At 47.5% G+C, this 22,252-nt stretch overlaps 2 protein-coding genes across 4 annotated transcripts; both read right to left on the bottom strand.

Moving 5' to 3' along the window:
• Positions 1 to 17: 17 nt before the first annotated feature.
• On the bottom strand, positions 18 to 6,223 carry DGUOK (deoxyguanosine kinase). 2 transcript variants are annotated; one of them, XM_042471444.1, is made up of 7 exons: positions 6,129 to 6,223; positions 5,298 to 5,410; positions 4,007 to 4,197; positions 3,313 to 3,460; positions 2,824 to 2,939; positions 2,371 to 2,470; positions 18 to 2,168 (listed from the first exon to the last, which is right to left on the bottom strand). In XM_042471444.1, the coding sequence occupies exons 1-7, from the start codon at positions 6,187 to 6,189 to the stop codon at positions 2,103 to 2,105; spliced, it is 795 nt and encodes a 264-aa protein (XP_042327378.1). In that variant the 5' UTR covers positions 6,190 to 6,223; the 3' UTR covers positions 18 to 2,102. The 2 variants fall into 2 exon arrangements, with proteins under 2 accessions (XP_042327378.1, XP_042327379.1); XM_042471445.1 differs by having other exon boundaries at positions 4,007 to 4,194; positions 6,129 to 6,214.
• Positions 6,224 to 7,357: 1,134 nt separating this feature from the next.
• On the bottom strand, positions 7,358 to 22,177 carry ACTG2 (actin gamma 2, smooth muscle). Of its 2 annotated transcripts, XM_042471023.1 has the most exons (10): positions 20,736 to 22,177; positions 17,589 to 17,787; positions 13,631 to 13,793; positions 12,708 to 12,836; positions 11,309 to 11,419; positions 10,923 to 11,007; positions 9,946 to 10,107; positions 9,359 to 9,550; positions 8,356 to 8,537; positions 7,358 to 7,604 (listed from the first exon to the last, which is right to left on the bottom strand). In XM_042471023.1, the coding sequence occupies exons 3-10, from the start codon at positions 13,754 to 13,756 to the stop codon at positions 7,461 to 7,463; spliced, it is 1,131 nt and encodes a 376-aa protein (XP_042326957.1). In that variant the 5' UTR covers positions 13,757 to 13,793; positions 17,589 to 17,787; positions 20,736 to 22,177; the 3' UTR covers positions 7,358 to 7,460. The 2 variants fall into 2 exon arrangements, with proteins under 2 accessions (XP_042326957.1, XP_042326958.1); XM_042471024.1 differs by lacking the exons at positions 17,589 to 17,787; positions 20,736 to 22,177 and adding an exon at positions 15,752 to 17,558.
• Between the last annotated feature and the right edge of the window lie 75 nt (positions 22,178 to 22,252).

Below are 22,252 nucleotides of genomic sequence, written 5' to 3'. Positions count from 1 at the left end.
AAAACCTGCACAAGATCTTTGCATAAAGATTTGTTTTATTAATTTAGAGACACAATACGTTATAATTTAGGATGAACCTACAAAACCGTCAAAACGTTTTCCAGTGCAGTGAGTCTTTGAAAAGCATATTAACCTATGAAACTTGCAGCCACCTCCAGCAGCAGTTGAAATGGTTCAGCACCGGGCAAAAGAGTCAGCCTTTGAGCGTAGCTCCTGGATGCCACTCAAAATGCCACAGCTCCATTCCTACAGAACCCTGGGGTCTGTAATCTATTAAACGCTCAGCTAGAGAGCTTCAGTTCCCTGAACTACCATGCAAAAAGAGTCACTTTGGAACACAATTCCAGGTAACTCACCAGCTGACAAATACCAGGATGCTGCAGAATGGAGCTCTGAGGCTTTGATGAAAGCGTCCAACACACTCTGCTTTAGGACTGGCTGACCACAACCCTCAGCCGATACAGCTGCCACAGCCACTCCCAAAGACCACAACAGCAAACTATCTCTTCACCAGTTCCAACAGCCAACTGCTGACCGTATGAGAGCAACCACAGCAAACAGCAACCACACAGTTTTGAAGGGTATCTTTCTCAAGGGTAAAGGGTTTTTAACCAAGCCCTTTAACTAGTAAGACAACAGGAGGGAGGCATCAGACCCATTCCCTGGTTTCCACCTAGACCTGAGCTTTGCTCAAATATCATATCAGAAGCCTGAACACTACTGTACCTAGTTCCAGAACTTGCTACCTAAATAATTTGTCCAGCAGAACACCGCAGGTACGCACCTCACTCTCTATGAAAGTAAGCTAAAAGAACAATGTAGGAGAAGGAAAGATAAGGCCCTGACGCAGCAGCAGAAAGGACTTCATGCAATGATCCCCAAGGATGCCACTAAGGAAAAGGGAGCTTTGCAAAACAGAGCTCTGAAGTCTTGGATACATCAAATGCCACTCTTTAGGCTGCACACTGTTGGAAACAGTTCACAAGAGTTCTTGCATACACTTGAGCAGTAAGACAGGGACAACATGCGCTGGATTCCCATCCCCTCCACCCTGAAGACTTCTGTTATGTACACAACCTTTTTGGGAGGGGAAGGAAAGCTCCTTGGAACACTAAGTTGCTTAGCCAACCAGCTCCTTCTGTGATACAGTACTTGCTGCATCTCCACTGACGCAAGACAACAAACTCTACAACGACACGACATGCTGCAAATTCTTTTGGTCCCTGAATGGTCTGAGCGTTAAGTGGCTCTTCATTGCTTCCTCCAGGATGGACACTTCCAGTGCACAGAACAATGGGAAAGTGCAAATAAACGGAAACCAGGCACCCCACCGAATCCCCTCCACTCCATGATTGCCCATCCACTCCCACTGTCTCTTTACGGCAGTTCCTAGGGACATCCAGAAGCCCCAACGCATACGTGGTAGGAAGCTATTTTTTAAATAAACAGTGGTAATGTACATGAGATACTGTGCCACAATTCCAGGTCACACTGGGCAACAGGGGTTGAGGGATGCCACACACATGTCTCTTCTCCCAAAGTCCAGGTATAGCAGAAGCGAACCACTGTGGCCAGAGGTCAGTAATGCAGGGGACAGATCTTCCAGCAGCCAGATCCATTAAAGCAATGGTTTTCAACCTTTGGTCTGCCTGATGTTTCATCCCCCAGAAGTCCCAGCCAATATGGCCAGTGCTCTGGAATTATGGAACCCCCCAAAATAAGACCAAATATTGTATTAAAGGAACCAGTGATCTCTCTCCTGGCAGAGTACCTCCATAATCACCTTGCATCCATGCCAAAGCAAAAGGCTGCACAGAGACTGTGTTACAACCCTGGATGGGCCCAACTGACCCAATCTATACAAAAGTACCCTTCACGCCACAGGACCTCAACCAGGGAATCCTGGAATTCCATAGCCAATGAAGGGTGTGTTTGTTCTCATGATTCTCGTATGCTACACCAAGGACTTGGGGCTCCCTCCAGCCTCCCCCAAATTCTTCATTCCAGATGGGCTTGGTCTCCCAGGGTGAATGAAACTGACATTTTTCCCCACCAATCCAGTAAGCAGTTCAGGGTAATTTGCTCCCAGGACAAGTTTCTCACTAGGAAGCCGCAGCGGAGGCAGACGGCAGGGCCTCTGGGCAGAGGGACTTCAGAAACAACTTCACCTGTGGGAAAGGGGAAGGGCACTTTCACAGAAAGAAACTCACAAGTAAATGTATGTTCAGTCGCTGTGTTCATTCAAGGCCCAAGAAATAAGGTGAACTGAACTGGGCCAACCAACAGTGAACTTTCTGTTGTCAGAAAATTCATGCTTATACGTCATTTTAAAAACATGTCACTGAACCTGAGCTTTGGGGATCATCTCACCTGGCTCATGAGCCTTCCTTGCTCCTTTGGATCACTCTCAAAATCTTTTGTGACATCAAGCAGCAAGACAGGAGCATCCCTTACGTTCTGACAATGGATCCTGTGGAGGAAAATGGGAATGCTCTCTGCTCAGTTCTTTAGACTGCACCATCCATCCTTTGACTTTATTTGTACTGTGTAGTTTGGCTCACCTCCTTGAGTGACCTCGCCTGCATGTGTTTGGAACTGTAACCTGCTTTGTCCCGGAAGCAAAGAAGATTCAGGAGAGATGTGTGAAAACTCTCTAGTTATGCTAAGCATTTAAAAAACTATTTCACCTGAAAGTCTGCTTGGGAGGAGGCTCCTCTTGTATTCCATCAGTCAGGGCAATATGTCATTGGAGGATGTGGGAGAGGGCCCACATACCTGTGAAACACAAAGAGAGAGCGAGAGAAAGAGAGACCAGGTACTCACTTGGTGATCTTCTTCACCAGCCAGTTTTCATGTTGTGTGTGAAGTTGCTCCAGGTAGTGCAGCTGAACCCCATCCTCTTCAGGCCTTGCTCTCCGACGCAACCTCTCCAGGCAGATCTGAAATGGAGGCAAAAAAGGTACTTGAGGACCATTCCAACACTCCCCATGGCCCACCTGTGGTTCCTCAATCCATTAAGGCTTCCCATGTGGCCCACATTGAAACAGGAGGCCTGAGAAGGACCTCTGTTAGCACATAGAGGAATAAAAGCTGGCTGCACAGAGGGAGCACACATAATCCAACACCACAAGTCCTTGTTTTGGGCAACCTTTCCAGCTGACTGAAGAGAGGTCTCACCCAATGTGCCACTAAGAGATAGTTCTGTGATGATCCAACAACCACAGAGTGACCTGCCTCCATCTGATGGAATACTGGGAATGAGAATGGAGCCAATGGCCATATTGACCTATTACTTGGTGTATTTTCAATTACCTCTGGAGGCGCCCGGAGATACAGGAAGCCATGCAGGCTAAGCTGATCCTCAAATGCTTGCAGGAGAAAGGAGTGCCAGTCCTGGTAGATGATCCACTCCGTCTCTGCCAGGTGGCCAATCTCAAAGAGATTTTTTGCAAAGACGTACCTGGGAGAGAGGGGAAGCAAAAGTGGTCCCGGTTATGCTTAGCTTCTGCAAAACAACAGCCAAGCCAGGAGAGTCTCAGGTAAGTCAAGACAGTCTTAGGACCAGGCAGGTAAAGGCACCAACCCAAACAAGGCAACTTTCCGGAGCACAATAAATCCATGTGTGATCCTAAACCACATCCTGGTGCAGTCGAGCCAAAGGAAACACATTGGTCCAAAACACACAGCAGAAATAATCCAGTTTGAGACCACTGGTTCAATGGTAGGAAATTCTAGGAAGTGTAGTTTTGTGAGATGTTTTTCTTCTTTGTCAGAGAGCTCTGGTGCCACAATTAACTACAATTCCCAGGATTCCTTAGCACTGGAAAACAAAAAACCCTTGGGGAAAATACCCCTTTCCCCCAATTTTCCCATCCCTTCCCCCTGGCCTTCATATCCCCAGCTGGATGTGGAGTTGGGGAAATTCTCTTTCTCCTTGTGTTTGCGGCCCTGACACTCGCTCCATGATCTGCACCACCACAGAATAAAAATACTTCTGTTACCATACCTGTCACTATAGATGGATCTCTCAAAAACCTGCACCAGCTCCTGGGCATTTGGGGACTTGGCGGGCAGAGGCTCCAGTTGGGCCTTGAGTCGGCTTAGGCAGGAGTAGGTCTGGAAGGTGTAGGCCCAGCGCGTGGGATCCTGGTAGACCATCTGGAGCAGGTTCCCAACGCTCTGAGAACTGGGGGCCTGCTGGGGAATTAGAAAGGCAAGCACTTAAGAGCAAGACAGAAGCAGCAGAGTCTGTTTGGGCATCCCTGGAATTCCCTTCTTAATTATATTCCCATATTTATGGCTTAAAGTGTTTTCAAAGTGCCTGTTAACCTATGGCGACCCCATGAATTGCAGAGGGTTTTCTTAGGACAAGAACTGGTGCCTTTGGGGTCTTTACATCTATGAGTGTGCATCAGCCTTCAAGTTGCTGGTCACTTTATAGCAACCCCATTAATTTTTCAGAGGGTTCTCCTAGGCGAGGAATACTCAGAGATGGGTTTACCAGTTCCTTCCTCCGAAACAGAGCCTCCAGCATCTGGTACTCAGTGACGGTCTCCCATCTGAAGAATAACTAGGGGTGACCCTGCTTGGTTTCCAAGATCGGATGGAATCTGGTGCCATTAGAGCATTTTGGCCTATGTGCGTATGTGCCTTTGAGTTGCCTGTCGAATTACAGCCACCCCATAAATTTCAAAGGGTTTCCTTAGAATCCTCCTCAGAGGTGGCTTTGCCAGGCCTTCCTCTGAAGCAGAGCCTCTAGCGCCTGGTATTCGTTGGCGGCCTCCCACCCGAGGGCTAACCTGGGCTGAAAGAGAACCAACAGCACATGGTGCCAGCCTCAAAGTATGGACAGCATAGGTCCAAGGAAGAGAAACAAGAGCTAAGATAATAGGCTGCATATTGAAATAGCCCTAAGCAGGGTGAACCAACATCCTGCTCTGCAGAAGTAAAGAAATGCTGATGCGGTGCTTAACCCAATGGCCCTGACAGACCACACACAGCCTTGTTGCAACCCTCTAGGCTGAATACACACCTCCAGCACAAGATCCACACACAACCCTGCAACTCTTTTGTCGCTGCAGAAGATCCCAAATGGCTCTGTCCTCTTTTATTAAAGCTAATGCTTTGTTTGGGAGGGCTAGCCTTCTGGTCATTTAGGATTCTCTTGTGAGTCAAAGGGAGCAGCTCAGCAATGCTCCAGTGTGCAAGTGGCACAATCAAACACAAAATCTTGAACCAGGCTACTCTTGCAAACCTGGAAGGCTTTGTGTCCTCTCTCCACACTTATCCACACTTACCGGAGGCACACCGGCAGCTTGGACCTTCTGCCACTTGGAGACAGGTTCGGGAGTCATGCGCCACTCGGGGAAGGCTTTGCGGAGCAGCCTCACAAAAGTGGATTTCCCCACAGCTGGAAGGGAAGAAGAGAGGATGCAGTCAGCCACATTCCTGCTCTGAAAAGGGGCTTCTTCGTTGTTTTGGAGCTGAAAGGCATTTCAGGCCATGAGGCTGCAGCAGGAGGGACCGTCAAGCCCACTCTCCGGACCCCTTGGGAAGAAGAAGGAAGGCGCCTTTCAAGCCCTTGGCCACCCTCAGAGCTGCTCTCTTTGCTCCGTTTTGGAGTTTCTGCAGGTGCTTTCTCAGTATTCCACAGGCACCAGCTTTAAGGAGAGAGCCTTTTGGGACGCAAATGCATCTGAGGAAGTGGACCCAAGCCTAGGAAGCTCATGCTGCCAACTTTTTCCTTTCAGTTAAGTCTCAAAGGTGCCACAATATCCCTTGACATATATTATTATTATTATTGAACCTAAATGCATCTGAGGAAGTGGACCCAAGCCTAGGAAGCTCATGCTGCCAACTTCTTTCTTCCACTTAGTGCCAAAGGTACTACAAGAAGCCTTCATTAGTACAGTATTGAAATAGCAGTCGTAGTATCTGGGGGAAGAGTTGCGTGACTCGACGCCTCCGGAAAGAGCCCTGGGACGAGCCAAAGACAAGCCCTCCAGAGTGCCTCTGGGCATGTGCAGAGTGCCTTCCTCGCCATTCCGCCCCTCCAGCTGTTCAGGGTTTGAGGAGAGGGGCTCCATCCCATTACAAACTGCCCCTTGGGCCCCTCCGCCTCCCCTCACCGATATTTCCTTCGACCGAGAGTCTCTTGCCGGCCTCCATACAGCGAACGCCCGCCGCCATCTTGGCCGGCCACCGGCGGCGGCGGCGGCGGGCCACTGCGCATGCGCAGACACTGGCGGCGGCAGCAGCAGCAGCATCCCAGCCCAAAGGGCTTCGGCTCTTTTGTTGAGGGAACAACAAAACGGAGGCAGCCATTTGCGGGGCAAGAGGCAGACGGGAAGCTGCGCGCGCAGACTGACGTCGTCGCAGCACCAGAAGTCAAGGAGCACTCCAGTAGACCTCCAGCCTTATCTCTTAGGGGTATCAGAGCTTCCAAAGCTCCATCTCTTTTTTTCCCTTTGGACTACAGGTCCCAGAATCCCCCTCCCTCCAACCAGCATGGCCCCTGGGGATTTTGGGACCTGCAATCCCCCAATGATATTTTTTTTAAAAGCTCTTTGCAAGATGAATAGGGAATGGCACTGTTGCTAGTCAATTTAAATAGTGCCAGTGATGAATTCAATGAAATTCATTGCAGCTAGTATAGTAGTGCTGTTACGAGAGGCAGTGTGGTGCAGTGGCTGGAGTGCCGGACCAGGGCTGTGTCCACACTGGAGAATTAGCCCTGTTTGGCACCACTTTAACCCTCTGTGGCTGAAGGCTATGGAATTCTGGGAGTTGGAGTTTGTTGTGGGCCCAGAGAGGAGCAGAGCTTAAGGAAGGAAGGCCCCACAACAAACTCCAACTCCCAGAATTCCATAGCCTTCAGCCAGAAAGGGTTAAAGCGGTTCCAAACCAGATTATTGCTCCAGTGTGGATACAGCCTTGGACTCTGGAGTCCAGGGTTCGAATCCTGGCTCAGCCCTAGAAACCCAGAATATTATTAATTGTTATTATTTTTATTATATTATTATTTTATTTTTATAATAATACTGTAATAATAATATTTATTTATATCCTGCTCCTCCAAATGATCAGCTTAAAATAGAATCCAATATCAGTACAATATCGTACAAAACAGGATGCACAGAAAAGTCTTTTCATTGCAGAAAACCATGTTGCCTGAAGGAAAAAACTGCATGGGGCTTGTTTGTTTGTTTGTTTGTTTTGTGCAGCTGAACTGAACGCTGTGCCTTTGCAAGGACTTTCTCAGCAGAGGGAGAAAACTGATTAAACCAGTCAATACTTCATCCCAGAATGGAATCAACCTGGATTTGCAATCCCTACAAAAGAGGCATGGACAACTGTGGCTTGAAAAAACGCTTTTTAATGCTTTTCATGAAGGGAAGGGTCAGGAAGAGCTGCAAAAGGAAGAAGGGAAGGCCTCTCCGTTCCGGGGAAGCGTCCGTCTCTTAGAAGCACTTCCGGTGGACGATGGACGGTCCGGCTTCGTCGTACTCCGGTTTGCTGATCCACATCTGCTGGAAAGTGGAGAGCGAGGCCAAGATGGAGCCGCCGATCCACACCGAATACTTGCGCTCAGGAGGAGCAATGATCTGCCAAAGGCATTTGGGAAGAAACAGGGTCAAGGACTTGGAAGAAACCAGGCTGATGCACATTTACTCATTGCACACTGGAGAGATAAACCGGGTTGGCTCCGCTCTGGGCCCCACAACAAACTCCAACTCCCAGAATTCCATAGCCAGGAGCCAGGGCAGTTAAAGCAGTGCCAAAGCAGTTTACCTCTCCAGTGTGCGTGCAGCCTTTGTGCAGATACTTCGAACAAGAAGCACTAGGCAAAAAACCAGAGTCGCACACCAAATATACAACAACGCACTGGGAGAAATGCATTGATGTATTTAATCCCGATCCCACCTTTCTCCCCAAAGGGACCCAAGGCTGCTCACAATAACCATTTTAAAAAATAAAAATAAAACCTCAGCTAAAAACACTATAAAATTACAAATATTAAAACCACAATAAAATCACAATACCCATCCCATATAAAGCCCTATATCCTAACGTCAAATTCTGGGGCAACCCCTGGCGATATCGTTAAACATCACACATTAAACATCCATCACAGCTGCAGAGTACTCCAAATTTTAAAAAGCAGCCCCAAGTCTAACCCAATAGGGAACTGTATAAGAATACACAATTTTCAAGGCTGTGCTCCTACCCTGCGATTCCTTCCTCTCACCCTGAGGATTGGAGAAGACACTCCAAGCCATAGATATGGCAATGCTAATGGGGCAGGAGGAAGCAATTGCACAACACAACACTCAATGCAAACAGGGCTGGACTTGCCTTGATCTTCATGGTGCTGGGCGCCAAGGCTGTGATCTCCTTCTGCATCCTGTCCGCAATGCCTGGGTACATGGTGGTGCCTCCGGAAAGGACGTTGTTGGCATAGAGGTCTTTGCGGATGTCGATGTCGCACTTCATGATGGAATTGTATGTTGTCTCGTGGATACCTGCAGACTCCATCCCTGGCAGGAGGGAAAGGTACAAGCTCTAAGATGGGAGGATGATTCCAGGTCCTTCCAGACCAGTCCTTTGGTCATAAAGAGGTTTGGCATTTCAGCTCCCAGAAAACCCCAGCTGGTAGGGCTATGGATTAGGGATGCTGGGAATTGAAGTCCAAAACATCCAGAGGGCCAATGGTTGCGAGAGTCTAGCTGAAGTTTAGAGTGACATTGTGCAACTATTTTGGCTTTTATTCCCCTCTTTGGTAGTTTCTTGGTGAAAAGGGAAGAACTCAGGAGGAGGTGTGGGAAATCTAGCTGGGACAACTGTTATAATTAAGTCAAGAGTTATAAGCCTCCCCCCCCAGCCCCAATCAAGAGAGTTGCCACAATAACAATCCCAGGATTCCATGGGATGGAGCCAGGGCCATTAAAGCAGTGCCAAACTGGATTAACTCTGCAGTGTGGCAGCAGCCAGAGAGGGAATGTGAGAGAGCCATCTTCAAATAGGGCTGCCTTCTTGAGGAAGATGGAGCAAGAACTCTTTCTGCTGCTCCAGAAGGTTGGACCTGAAACAACAGATTCGAACTAGAGGAAGGGAGATCCTGACTAGACATTTAAAAGAACTTTGCTGTTTTGCAGCAGAATGGATTCCATCAGAAGTTACTGGGCTTCCTTTTGCTGGAGGTTTCCAAGCAGAGGTTGGATGGCTATCACTCATTCAAGGGCATTGGAGCTCTCTGCATTAGCAAGAGGACGGACCAGGTAGCCTTTCTGAATCCCTTCAGTCCATATGGATTCCAGGAGGACTCCGGTTTTCCTCCCGAGGGTATAGGGTCACTCACCAATGAAGGACGGCTGGAAGAGGGTCTCGGGGCAACGGAACCGCTCATTGCCGATGGTGATGACCTGACCGTCCGGCAGCTCATAGCTCTTCTCCAAGGAAGAGGAGGAGGCGGCTGTGGCCATCTCGTTCTCAAAGTCCAGAGCCACGTAGCACAGCTTCTCCTTGATGTCGCGCACAATTTCTCTCTCAGCTGCAAAGGAGAGACAAGTGGGTTACATTCCAGAAGTAGTAGCCCAACTATGGGGGATGAGTTGGAGGGGTCACTTCAGATGGCAGAGATGGTGGGACACAAAGGAGGAGCCCTTCCCACCCATAGACCTCAACCTTTGGGCAGGAAGATACGGGGAAAGGCTTAAGGATTTAAATTTTTTTGGCTTAATGACTGTTACTTCCACCAAGAGACCCTGGGTCTTAGTAGGCCACATCCTATATGTTGTTGTTGCTGTTGTTTGCCTTAAAGTCATTTCCAACTTACAGTGACCCTAAGGATGCATCCTAGGCAGCACTTTTATCCAAACCTGGGATGGATTCACTGTTCTAGCGACACGCATCAACCGGCTGCCCATGGCTCCAGTCCTCCCTTACCGGTGGTGACGAAGGAGTAGCCCCGCTCTGTGAGGATCTTCATGAGGTAGTCGGTCAGGTCTCGGCCAGCCAGGTCCAGGCGCATGATGGCGTGGGGCAGGGCATAGCCTTCGTAGATGGGCACGTTGTGTGTGACGCCGTCCCCGGAGTCCAGAACGATACCTAGAGACAGGCAGGGAGGGAAAAAAGAGATTTGAGAAGTCAAGAATACTAGGCCTCTCCTTTGATCTCGCAATGCAATAAAGAAATAAAAATAATACTAGGCACAGTTGGTGGCTCTGTTATTGTGGAGCAGTTTTAGCGGAGGCCTTGGCCACAGCTGCTCCAAATATTAGCAACACCTCCAAGTGGTTCAAGAGCTGTTCGTGCGCTGAATGTTGTTTCCCAACATAGATTTCAGCATTTAGATAGCATCTTTAACTTCTGGAGGACTGAAGACTTGAGCTGCATCTGCACTGCACAGATAATACCGTTTGACCCCACTAACTGCCATGGCTCAACGCTATGCGGGGATTGTAGTTTGGTGAGATACTAAGCCTTCTCTGTCAGAGAGAGCTGGTGCTACAACAAATTGTGAATCCCAGGATTCCATAGGATGAAGCCATGGCAGGTAAAGAGGTGTCAAACTGCATTAATTCTGCAGTGCAGATTCAGGCTGGAGGAGCCCTGGGGGAGACTGCTGTTAAAACTGAGGGTTGAATCCACTCTGCAATAACTGAACTACCCACCATGCCTGCCAAAAACTAGTTCCCATGGAATAAAGAATAACTATTAAAAGCCAGACAAAGTCTAAAGTACAGACAGAGTCCTGTCAGCACAATCCACTTTCCGAAAGGCACAAACCAGCTTCCCTAGTAGGTTGGCAAATTATATCTCAGTTAAGACTTTCTTCTCCAAATTAGCTTCAGGTTTTACCAACTTACACAAAGCCCATGATTCTGAGCACCAAACAAAGGAACAAGTGAGGTTCTTCTTACCGGTGGTACGGCCAGATGCATAAAGGGACAAGACGGCTTGGATCGCGACGTACATGGCAGGGACATTGAAGGTTTCAAACATAATCTAGGAGAGGAAAGGAGAAGAATTAAGTGGCTCTGCAAAGGGCTGGACAGAAGAGCCTGGAGTCCACTTTGAAGCATCTTCTGAACTTGGTCCTCAAGGAAAGGGGAAGGCAAACCACAGTCCCACAGAGATTGTTATACCCTAAAAGTGGGTCTGACCCCCAACCTCTCCTTGCATTGCTTGCCTGCTAGGACAGGAGGCATCATCATCACCTTTCCTGCAGAGGATGTTAAAAGAGGTGGGCTCCCCCATTTCTCTTCATCATCATCAGGAAGAGAATGAGGAGGATGGGAGGCCTTACCTGTGTCATCTTTTCCCGGTTTGCCTTGGGGTTCAGGGGCGCCTCTGTGAGAAGTGTGGGGTGTTCCTCGGGAGCCACCCGCAGTTCATTGTAGAACGAATGGTGCCAGATCTGGACAAAATGAACAAAGAAGTTTCCTGCCGTGCTGCTGGGCTTTGGGTCAAAGAATCAAAGACTAGGATAGGAACCCCAGAGGTCCTGTAGCCCAGCCCTCCGCCAGGATAATAATAAACGGCTAAAGCATCCCTAGAAGATAGCCATTCAACCTCTGTTTAGAAGGAAAGTCCACCATCTTCAAAGGTCACAGTGCTGTACTATTGGAAGGGATCACCAAGGATCATCTAATCCAACCCTTGGGGCAGTGCAGGGATTCCACACCTATAGCATCCCCTGACATTCTCCAGCAAAGGAGATCCCATCACCTTCTCCAGTAGTCTAACTGCATCTTTCTAAGGATTACCCCTTCATTGCTGTTTAACATCACTCTTTTCTCTTATGTGAAAGCACCTCTGAGAGCAACAATACCGCAATATTTAGCCCTGGTGCCTCAGGGGCTTCTCTGAGCATGCAAAACCCCAATAGCAACATGGTGCATGAAATACAAAAGTGTGAAGTGTTGCCACAATTGCTGTTCTGAACTACATCCTGATATGTGTTTGAACACAGAGATTGGTATCTCAGTTAGCACCTTTGAAGTTCAGACTAAATCTAGAATGGATTCACAGCCTCAATGCCAAGCATATCCAGTGGTAGCCGTGTTGGCCATATAACAAATTACTATGACATCCAAAATCCACAAAACAGGGATACCTTTAATTGGCCAACAAAAATGCACAAAATACATGATGCAAGCTTTTGAAGCTCCAATGGCTTCTTCACCAAGCAAAGGGGTTAAGAATCATACTGGAGGATATATATATATATATATATATATATATGGATGATGTTAATCAAAATGCACAATATACATAATTGCAAGCTTTTGAAGCTCCACTGGCATCTTCATAAGAGATTAAGTATCATACAGGAGAAAGAAAAATGATAAAATGACCATGTTCGTCACAGGCTTGCATTTTCTCAGATGGTTTTTGGTGTTTAGGTGGAACCTTCCTCTTTGGGGCCCGTGAGATTATCAATCACTAGAGGAGATGATTGATAATCTCACAGGCTCCAGAATCCTGTTAGTAAGTCCTCACTAGAGGAGATCCATCAAATCAACTGTTGAATGATGAGCCAACAGCTCAAGAAATCCAATGCATTCAGGGGGTTTACTTTAGTCAGGTGCAGCCATAAGAAATAGGTCAATGTATTTAGTTCCCTTAAGGCTATTTTTAACACAAAACCACCCTTGGATTTAAAAAGAGAGTCCATGAAAGAGAGGCAGAGTTGCTCAGCGCACCTTCTCCATGTCGTCCCAGTTGGTGATGATGCCGTGCTCAATGGGGTACTTGAGGGTCAGGATTCCTCTCTTGCTTTGGGCCTCGTCCCCAACGTAGCTGTCTTTCTGGCCCATGCCCACCATCACACCCTGGAGAACCAAGAAAACAAGCCAACTCCTGGGTCTGTCCCTCCAAAGACAGAAGGCATTCGGGGAGAGAAAAGACATTTATGGACCATCTGTCCCACCCCAAACACACAAACAACCACCAGTGGTTCAGATCCCCTTCTCCATCCCTTCAGCACTGCTCACTCATCTGTCCTTTTGCTGCTACTACTACTACTACTATTATTATTAGTAATATTAATATCTCCCCATGGATTAAGGTGGGAAACTACAACAATCAACAGATAAACAATATCAGTTAAAACACATCAGTTAAAATACACATCTAAATTTTTATAATGTGAATTCTATGATTCTATGAAATGATGGATTTTAAATGTGGATTGTTGTAATATGTGTATATGTTATTTGTCCTTTTAAGTTTCTGAAAAGAAGGTGCCTGAACAATCTCCGCAAATTATAGCTTTCAAAAGAAAAACCTTTTTCCATGGCTTTCTAAGGAGCCAATAGCAAACTACTGCTTCCATGTCAGTGGAATGGTGAATCCATCATGGGCTTTAGAGTGAAATTTAAAGGATCTATCCATAGTGCTGAATCTTGGCTGCCAGATTTGGGGGAGGAACAGAATGTAAATAAAGCAATAGAGAGATGAGAGATAAAACTTGTTGGGCCTCAGGGACCGCTCCTTGAATGTTTGGACTAAAAGCCAGAGTGGATTCAAATCCCACTGACAGGGAAGCCATTAGTCAACATTGCCTGCAGCTGCTGTTTGCATGAATTGATGCCATCACGGAGAAGGGAAGCTCAGGCAGACAAACCTGGTGACGGGGGCGACCCACGATGGATGGGAAGACGGCACGGGGGGCATCGTCGCCAGCAAACCCAGCCTTGCAAAGACCGGAGCCGTTGTCGCAAACGAGGGCGGTTGTCTCCTCTTCGCACATGTTGAGATCGGAGGCGGTTGTGTTCAGATGCAGAGGGCTGGAAGGGAGGCAAAGGGAAGAGGCAGGGTTAGGAGGAAGCCCATGGTGCAAATGCTGCAGCCCTCCCAATGCAGTTGGACTGCAAGTCCCAGCACGCCTCACCATTGTCAAGGTGGGACAGGATCCCCAGCCCCAGGAGTTCCAAGCTCATCCCCAATCAGGTTGCTTGTCCCAGCTAGGCTGGACCCCTTGAATGCATTGCTAAGAGGTCCATCAACAGGTAAATACCACTGGTTCAATGGGTCTGCTCTCCTTGAGAATCTAGTAATTGTGCCCAAGCCAATTATTATTAAGCCAATAATCGATTGGCTCCTAACGAACCTGTCCTCTTGGACTTTTAATACCTTTGAAGCTCTGTCCAAGATTACAAGCAGAAAAAGCCTCAAAAGGAGAGAGACATGTTTATGTGCAACTGCTGTGAAACAAAAGGCCAAGGCTTGGGAACAGTTCCTTTCTTTGGACTGCAATTCCCAGAACGCAGGGGGTTTCAGGGTTGGCGATCCCAAGAAGGACAATACTCAATGGGTAGAACAATGCTAGGGGTGCGGCAAAGTAAACCTGTGCCGCCACCAGCCAAAATGTCCTGGCAGTTCAGCATCCCACTAAACCACTGCACCAACTCATTTGACTCATGCACCGCTCCAGATGTTCTTGGAGTGCAACTCCCAGCAGCCCCTAACCAGCATAGCCAACAATGAGGAATCCTGGGAGACAAAGTCCAATAATGTCTGGAGGACCACATAATTGCCATCTGTGGACTAAGCCCTCAGGATGGCTCCCCTCTGCCTCCCCATACAAATCCCAGATTCCATAGGATGCAGCCATGGCAGTTAAAGTGGTGTCAAACTGCATTAATTACCCAGTGCAGATGAACCTTAAATCTCAAACTAAACTCTGCCTCAATAGAATGGCACAATTCTGAGGGTTTGGTTGCCTTGATTCTCTACTGACTGTTGTTTCATTTCAGATTGGCTTTCCTGGGGAGGAAAGCATCAACTTTGCATGAACTTGGCACTTTCCTCTCTCTTTTTGTCATACACAACCCCTGTGATCTGGAAATGTCTGAAAGCTCCCTTTGGGGCTGTATGTGTACAGCATCCTTTGATCTCTCTGCTCATCCCAAAAGCTACAACAAGCATGAATCACGGAGCAGAAGCATGACACACCACTCCCATCTGGACGAGAGTAAACAGAAACATGAGGTACATCACAGGGTTTTTCCCAAAAATGGAAGTGATTTTTCCAGACCCTGGTTTGCAAGCGGAGGGAAAAAGGCCCCTCCCCGGACCGTCCCTCCAAATCTACGGAATGAACACTCTTTTGAATGTGGAGGTTATCTTAAGAACAGCTGCTCCTGATTTCAGAAACCAACACAAATGCATGGATGGGATCAATAACATGTGGCCAAACCATCTCAAATGGTCTTGCAAAGGCAACAGCGTAAATCTCACAACTGTCCTTAAGAGCCGTTTCCAAACTGCACAAAGTTTTAATCTCAAGGCCCTGGTTGTAAAGTTTGCAAAGCACAGCCTTTACAGCAGTTTACAAGAGAAAAAGTGGCATCCAGGTTATAGCAGGCGCACCGTTCTGGGATTTCTCATTCCTTCCGCAACTCATGCACAAAAGCCCAAGGCATGCACCAGATAGAGGCAAGCTCTTTAACTGAATATCTAACTCACAGCTGTTTAGCCTCAAAAGTTCTCCCAGGACCATTCGGGGAAGAAGCTCAAAGCCAAGCACAGAAAACCAGCCATCCTTTCTCAATGCATCCTTGTATCCCAGCCTCCCATCCACCCAAAGAAGGAGCAATTTTCAGGTGCAAGCCAGGTCTGGCTAAGCAGCCACAGACCTTTAAGCATCTCCAGTGCCATGCCAGGACTCTCACACTGCCCCAGATGGGATGCTTCCCTCCGCATCCACTGTTTGTGCTCACAAAGTCTTTCTGCGGTTACTCACCCTTTGCACTGGAAAGCTCTTTTCCTCGGGGACTCTGTTCTGGTGATGCCTTTGGTATAAATACCAGTGAGACTATAAAACCCCAGAGGCGGATCTTCCCCCAACCGAGGTCCTTAAAAGGCCAGCGGATAGTGTATTAGCCATATAAGGGCTTTTATTTCATTATATTGACCTTCGGCCGACGGTAGAAGGGAGTCCGGTGAATTATTATCGTAAGAAAAATGTATGCAGGGAGGGGAAAAAAGTTGGGCAGCAACGCCTCATTTGTGAATGTGCTCCTTTTTTGCTGCACTTGAGTAAACAATCGGGGGGCAAGTCCTTATATGCCACAGTTGAGGAAGGAAGTGGCCTCGGCTTCAGGGAAGGAGGAGAGAAAGTGACCAAGAATGGCCTGAGAGGTCCAGGCAGCAAATCCAAGTGGCCTCCTTCCTCCTGAGGCTGCAAAGGGTCATGGGCCCCAATCCACCAAGAGATCCCTTTGCACTGAAAGGAAGAAGTGGTGTCCAAAAGCCTGGGCATGTCCCCTTGGCTCCAGTGAGGTTGGCACAGGTGAGATGGCACAAATAATTGGGAGCTATGGGTCAGTTCTGCTCCTCTCTCTCTGTCCTTGCAGGGTGACCAGATGCTCTAACCACAAAGGAGGACAAGGCACCACAAAATGTAGTACAACAGCTTATTTGTATCAGGCACAATGGCCATTACAAAGTATTATAAGCAACCATACACTTCACAAAATGTAGGGCGTTACAAAACAAAATCACTAATATAAATATTATTATTATTAATCTTTATTTATAAAGTGCTATAAATTTACACAGCACTGAATTCATGCTTCTTACTCATGCTCAGAATGGAGGGCATATTGGCATTTCTGCTGGACAGAAGGTTGGAATGTAGGACCTGTCCTGGAAAAGGAGGATGTCTGGTCACCCTGTGTCCTTCCCAACCAAAAAATGGCATTCAAAATGGCTGCTTCATCTTTATTTCTTTTCCTTATTTTTTAAAAGAACATTCTTATCAAGTTGGAACATGGCAGTGCAAAGTGTGACAACAACTGAGTGGGAAAGTCAGCCTTAGGGTCGCCGTGAGTCAAAAGTGACTTGAAGGCACACAACAACAACAACAACAACAACAACAAACTTTTTATTCTGGATATTGCCTTGACAGTCTTCCACTAATGGGAAATTGCCCTGTGCAAAAGCACTCCTTCCATGCAATAGCAACCCCTCTGGCGCTGGAGAGCTACCTGGCAGCCAGATGGTGCCCACCTGCTCTGGCCATAAGGGCTGTTGCTAGGTGTGTGGCTTCTCCCGACCCTCCCTTCTTAAATCCAGCTGCCCTTCCTCTGGCTTGCCCTCTTCTCTTCTGGCCGGGATTGCCATAATCCTCTGCAGGGTAAGAATGGAGAGGAGCAGATGCCTCCAGAGACCCAACCAGATGCTGAGAAACTCCCCGTTGCCTTTTTAAGGGCAAGCAGCGTAGGCAAGGAAAAGGGAGTTACTCCTCAGCCCTGCTGCCAGGGCAGTGAGCAAGAAGGAAAGAGGGAGCTGGCCAGAGCCAACAAGGGCAAAGGGAAACGGCCTTTGGTAGCCCTGGGGACTGGGCCCACGCCAGCTGCCCTTCCTCTAGGAAACTGGGAAGGAGCAGAGGGCAGGATTAGCACTCTGGACACGCTTCTGGCCAAATTCACCTCTCCCTTGCCCTGGGCTCTGTGGAAAACAGGCAGGAAAATCCAAATGCCTGAAGTCCAAGCAAGGAGATCACGACAGACCTGAAGCCAGCCAGAAACGTCTACAGTGCCCTTGTCTCAACACTATTATAGAAAGATTGCACTTACCGTGTTTATATGTAGTATAAAAAAGCTAACCATATGTGGCATCCAAAACTAATCCAGCGTTGCATTTCTTTTTTAAATGGCAGGCTCCTGTTGCTCAACGGAGGCTCATCATTTCACTAAACAAACTCATTGGTCGAGATAGGAAGACTTTTCCGCAGTCCCTGTTGTACGCTGCCAGGAGCTGCTTTCCAGCCATCCTCTGAATTAAAACCAGAGAAAGTATTAAGAATACTTGTGGTTAAACTGGGGGAAACAGAATTGCCCCTTTACAGGACTGCTGTCCCAAACTAACCTGGTCAAAGCAGCAACTTCTAAACTCCAGGATCTAAAGACGGGGAGGAGGGAGAATCTAAACATACGCACCATGGCAAATTTTGCACATTGCGCCAGCTTTTTCATTCCTCCAAAGGCAAAAAATGGGCAATTCTTCTTCTTTTCGCCCCCCCCCCCCAGGTGACAAATGCCAGGGAGGAAATGAGAAAAGAGATTATTGAGGGCCAAGAAAACCATTGTCATTCACAGCAGATACCCAAATAAAGGGTTCCCATCCTGCATGATGACAGCAGTGTTATGTCTCCAGGAATATTCAGGACTCCATCCACAGAATCTCAGGATTTGTAGTTTGTTGAGGATTCTGCAAACACTTCCTTGAGCCATATATTTTGTCAGAAAATTCTAAGTGCACCACAAAACTACAAATCCACGCAAAAATGCCCTCTCCTTAAAGTACTCTAGCTGTGTAGTATAGGTGTGCAAAAAGACCATTTAGCTTGTGTCCTGTTTGCAATGGATGTCTTTAGATGCTTTTGCTTACAATCTGCCAAACGGATCTGTTGCCCACTAGACTAGACTAGGACTTGGAAGAGTGATGTCTTCTGTTCACAGAGTCGAATCTGGAAGCAGCAGCAGAAGCAGCTTCTCCTTTAAAGAGCCGTCTCTCTCTTGGCAGGAGTACGAAAAGGATCCATCATTGGGAAAGCCACAAAACTCCGGCTAGCGGATGCCCAAGTAAAGGGCATCCAGGGATGAGGTCAGCGAGGAAGAGAGCTGCCATATGAGAGACAGCCGAGATGGAAGAGAAGGAGCTTTAGGCACTTTCCGAGGAAAGCAGGGAGAGCTTTCAGAGCAAGCTTTGCAAGAGAGAGGTGGAAGGAGGACCCCAGAAAGAGACCAACTCAAACCTCAAGGTGGGAAAACAGGGAGGCTCCAGATGGGCTTTGGCTGATTTTGGAGGGTGCCAGGGTACTGAAAACCCCGTGATGGGCTTGCCTTAGGGTTGCCACACGTTAGAAACAACTTGAAGGTGCACATCAAGGTACTATAAGAGCCACTAGCCTTAATGGCTTTTTGAAAGTGATGATGGCCACTCCATCTATTCTTGTTGTTGTGTGTCTTCAAGTTGACTCCAGCTTACTGAATCCCATCCTAAGGGCTTCTTGGCCAGACTTATGATTCAGAGGAGGTCTACTTTTGCCTTCCGGGGAGGGGGAGAGAGTGGGATCTGCTTGCCCAAGGGCACCCAGTGGGCTTCCATGGCAGAGGAAAGAATTTGAACCCTGGTCTCCTGGAGCCCCAGTCCAACACCCAAACAAACAGGCTCAAGAGGGAAGCATAGAGCCAGAAACATCAGCTCTGACTAAAGTGTTTTGGGGTGGGATGGCCCTTGGGGTACCCTCCAACTCTTTGATTCTCAAAGCCAGTTTTGGCAGCCTTGAAGGCCCCAGCCCCTGAGACCAGCCTGCGGTTGGGCAGCCTAATAAGGAAGCATTTGGCCCAGGCAGCCAATCCAGCACCTCCCGGCTCCCCCTCCATTCCTCCTCCTCCTGCTGCTCTCCTCAGCGCTGGCATCCCTTTGCTGCTGCTGCGCCAGAAAGGAATGCAGCCCCATTGACAGAGAGCAGGCCAGGAGAGGGGCAGGAAGGGGCTCTGCGGCATTCAAGGCATCTCTAGAGCATCCTGCTCTTTAATTCAAAATGCATGCTTTTTGTGCCTGGCTCTGGGTCACAGATCAGGGGGCCTTTGAAAAAATGAAGAGCAGAGTAACTCTGGCATCTGCTACAAAGCAGCCAACATCCCTCTGCAGGAAATTGCCTGGTCCTACGTCCCAATTTCCCAGGAAACCTCAAGTAGAAGACTATTAAAAGTCACCAATTCTGGGTGACGTGACACTAGCAGCGTCCCTAAATCTACAGAAGCATGGGATATGTAGTTTGGAAAGACACTAGTGCTCTCCAGCAGAGCCCAAGGTTTCCTGGGATTAAGCCACAACAGTTAGAGCAGTTTCAAAATGTTGTCACTGTGCCAGATGAAATAGACCTTAGAGGTAAAAAGAACACGTCATCAGTCAGAACTCAACACAACTGTAACAGAGAACATTTGTGTTAGTTGTGTCTCTTGGACCCAGTAGCCACTTTTGGCCATGACTCCTACAGACCCAAATCCAGAGCCATCCCTCTCCCCACCTTGGGATGCCCTGCCCATTGCTACTGCCCACCCCCAGCTTTTCCAATGGGAAAGTCACCCAAGGGAAAGACAGACAGAGACGCATCACCCCTGTCAAGTCACCATGAGCATTTATTTTCCACCTGCAGTGGCTTTTCCACATGAACAGCAATGCAGTCTGGCCAGAGGTCTGGTGGTTCTTGCATCAATACATAGTTATCTTCACTTAAAAGAGCAGGATAAATAATATATACTGGCCTTTAGCCCACAGTACCTTCTTGTGTGATTCTTGGCATTGAAATGACATGTTTGTATAAAAACAGTGCATTGATGAAGAGATCAAGAGACTGCAGTTAGGTATCACCAAGCTGCATCCAGGTGCTTAAGTAATATTGGTTTTGCCAGCTATTACCAAACGACTTGTACCAAGAAACACTGAACCCTGTTTGAACGGAGCAGAGCTGGTTTCTTACAAACAGGGCTCAGGGTCCCTTGATGCAAGTCCTTTCTAAGTGGTTCTTACAGGCAGAAGAACGGATGTCATTTATAACCAAGAGTACAAATTTTAAATGAAGTCCTCTATTTTTGTATCAGAGAAACATAACTGATCATGTTGCAGTTAATGGCACATAAATTTATTTTTCAATGGTAATTAACAATTATGAGTTAACAAAAGGATGTTAGGAGAGCAAAGGAAATGAGTACCTTTTGGCATCTGGCAATGTCAGGACACAGCGACACTCCACGCACACAGTGTCTTTTTAAACACTAGCTTTGGTTCAGAACTGTGGAGCTGACTCACACAAACTGGAGTTTTTCCTTCACTGGCAGAATACCGAAAGTGTCTGCACTCAAAACCCAACATTTGCTGCCGTTCCTCCACTGCTCCTAGATCAACTCACTGCCTGGCCAAAAGTAGAAGGAAAAAGGATCACAGGAACCTAGGAAACTGCCTGATACTGGGTCAAAACATTAGGGTTGCATGTTAACCATTCCTGTTAGCTCTGACTTGCAGCCATGGCTCTGCAGGGGTTTGGGCAGAGGTTTCCTTACCTTGGGGTAGACTCCCACCTAGGTACTCACTTGGCCAAACCCTGCTTAGCTTTCAAAACCAGACATGCTTGGAGGTGTTCAGGGTAAGATACTGGTAACCATATGGCTAGCTTGGCAGCCAGTCCTAAATCTGATGCTAGAGAGTAATGCAGGAGTGTACACAATGGCATTATCCAACTTTCATTTCACTTTCAACTGTTCAAAATTTTATTTTTACTTTGAAATCTCCATTTCAGAATAACAGGGGGACACAACACACAGCTGCACATCCTCTTGTACCTGCAAGTGTCACCTCCACAGCCCAAGAGATTTTTGAGTTTGGATGATGCAGCATGTCCACTTTGCCAAAAGTGACACAGGATTTCAGACACCAGGTTGTTTGATTGAATTACTCTTGATTTACTGCTGACAAGCAGCAACATACCCTTTCAAAGATCTGAAGTATTTCCAGGACCAACCTGAGGGCACTTCCCAATACTAGCCTGAGCAATTCTCACTTCATTGAAAGTTTGCTCGCTGCTTCCAATGTACAAATTGGGAGAGACACCTGTAAGGAGAGACCTGGCAGAATGGATGTGATCATCATATATACCCTTTATCTAAAAAAAACAAAAACCCTATGTGTACTAAGGGGATGTATCAGACACAGTGATGTTAGAGAGATGCAGAACAGCTGGGAGTTACAATTCCACAACTGTGCAACCCTACTTTAAAAAACCTTAGGATACAAAACTGATCCTCTGTCAAGTTGCTTTCATTTGTTGGTCTAGATTTAAGAATCATGAAAGGATGCCCAACTTGTATTCCTCAAATGGAGCTAGACATTTTAGAGTGCGGTTCTTACTGGCACACGCTGCACCTTGATAGTCACAGCACAAAACCCATACAGCCTGTGGCAGACCTCAGGAGTTAATTTAGGAACGTCTCTTTCTCAGGTTCTTTCCCCCAGACCGATTTGTGCCTCCCTAAGAAGAAAGCTTGTTCGTATGCTTTCTTTTGACTTTTTAGGTACACCTCTGATGGCCACACCCAACGGACAGGATCCTCTTCCTCTGTGTTTGCTTCTTTCCAATGTAAACCTTACTTTCTTCCTGCTCACAAAAGAGAGGAGCTGTTGGCACAACGTTAGACCACTAAACTTCCAGAACCACCATGGGGACCCAAACTGA

The sequence above is a fragment of the Sceloporus undulatus genome, chromosome 6 (assembly GCF_019175285.1).
Source record: "Sceloporus undulatus isolate JIND9_A2432 ecotype Alabama chromosome 6, SceUnd_v1.1, whole genome shotgun sequence".
NCBI classification, from domain to species: domain Eukaryota; kingdom Metazoa; phylum Chordata; class Lepidosauria; order Squamata; family Phrynosomatidae; genus Sceloporus; species Sceloporus undulatus.
The sequence above is the reverse complement of the archived record's forward strand: the minus strand, read 5'-3'. Positions and strand labels throughout refer to the sequence as shown.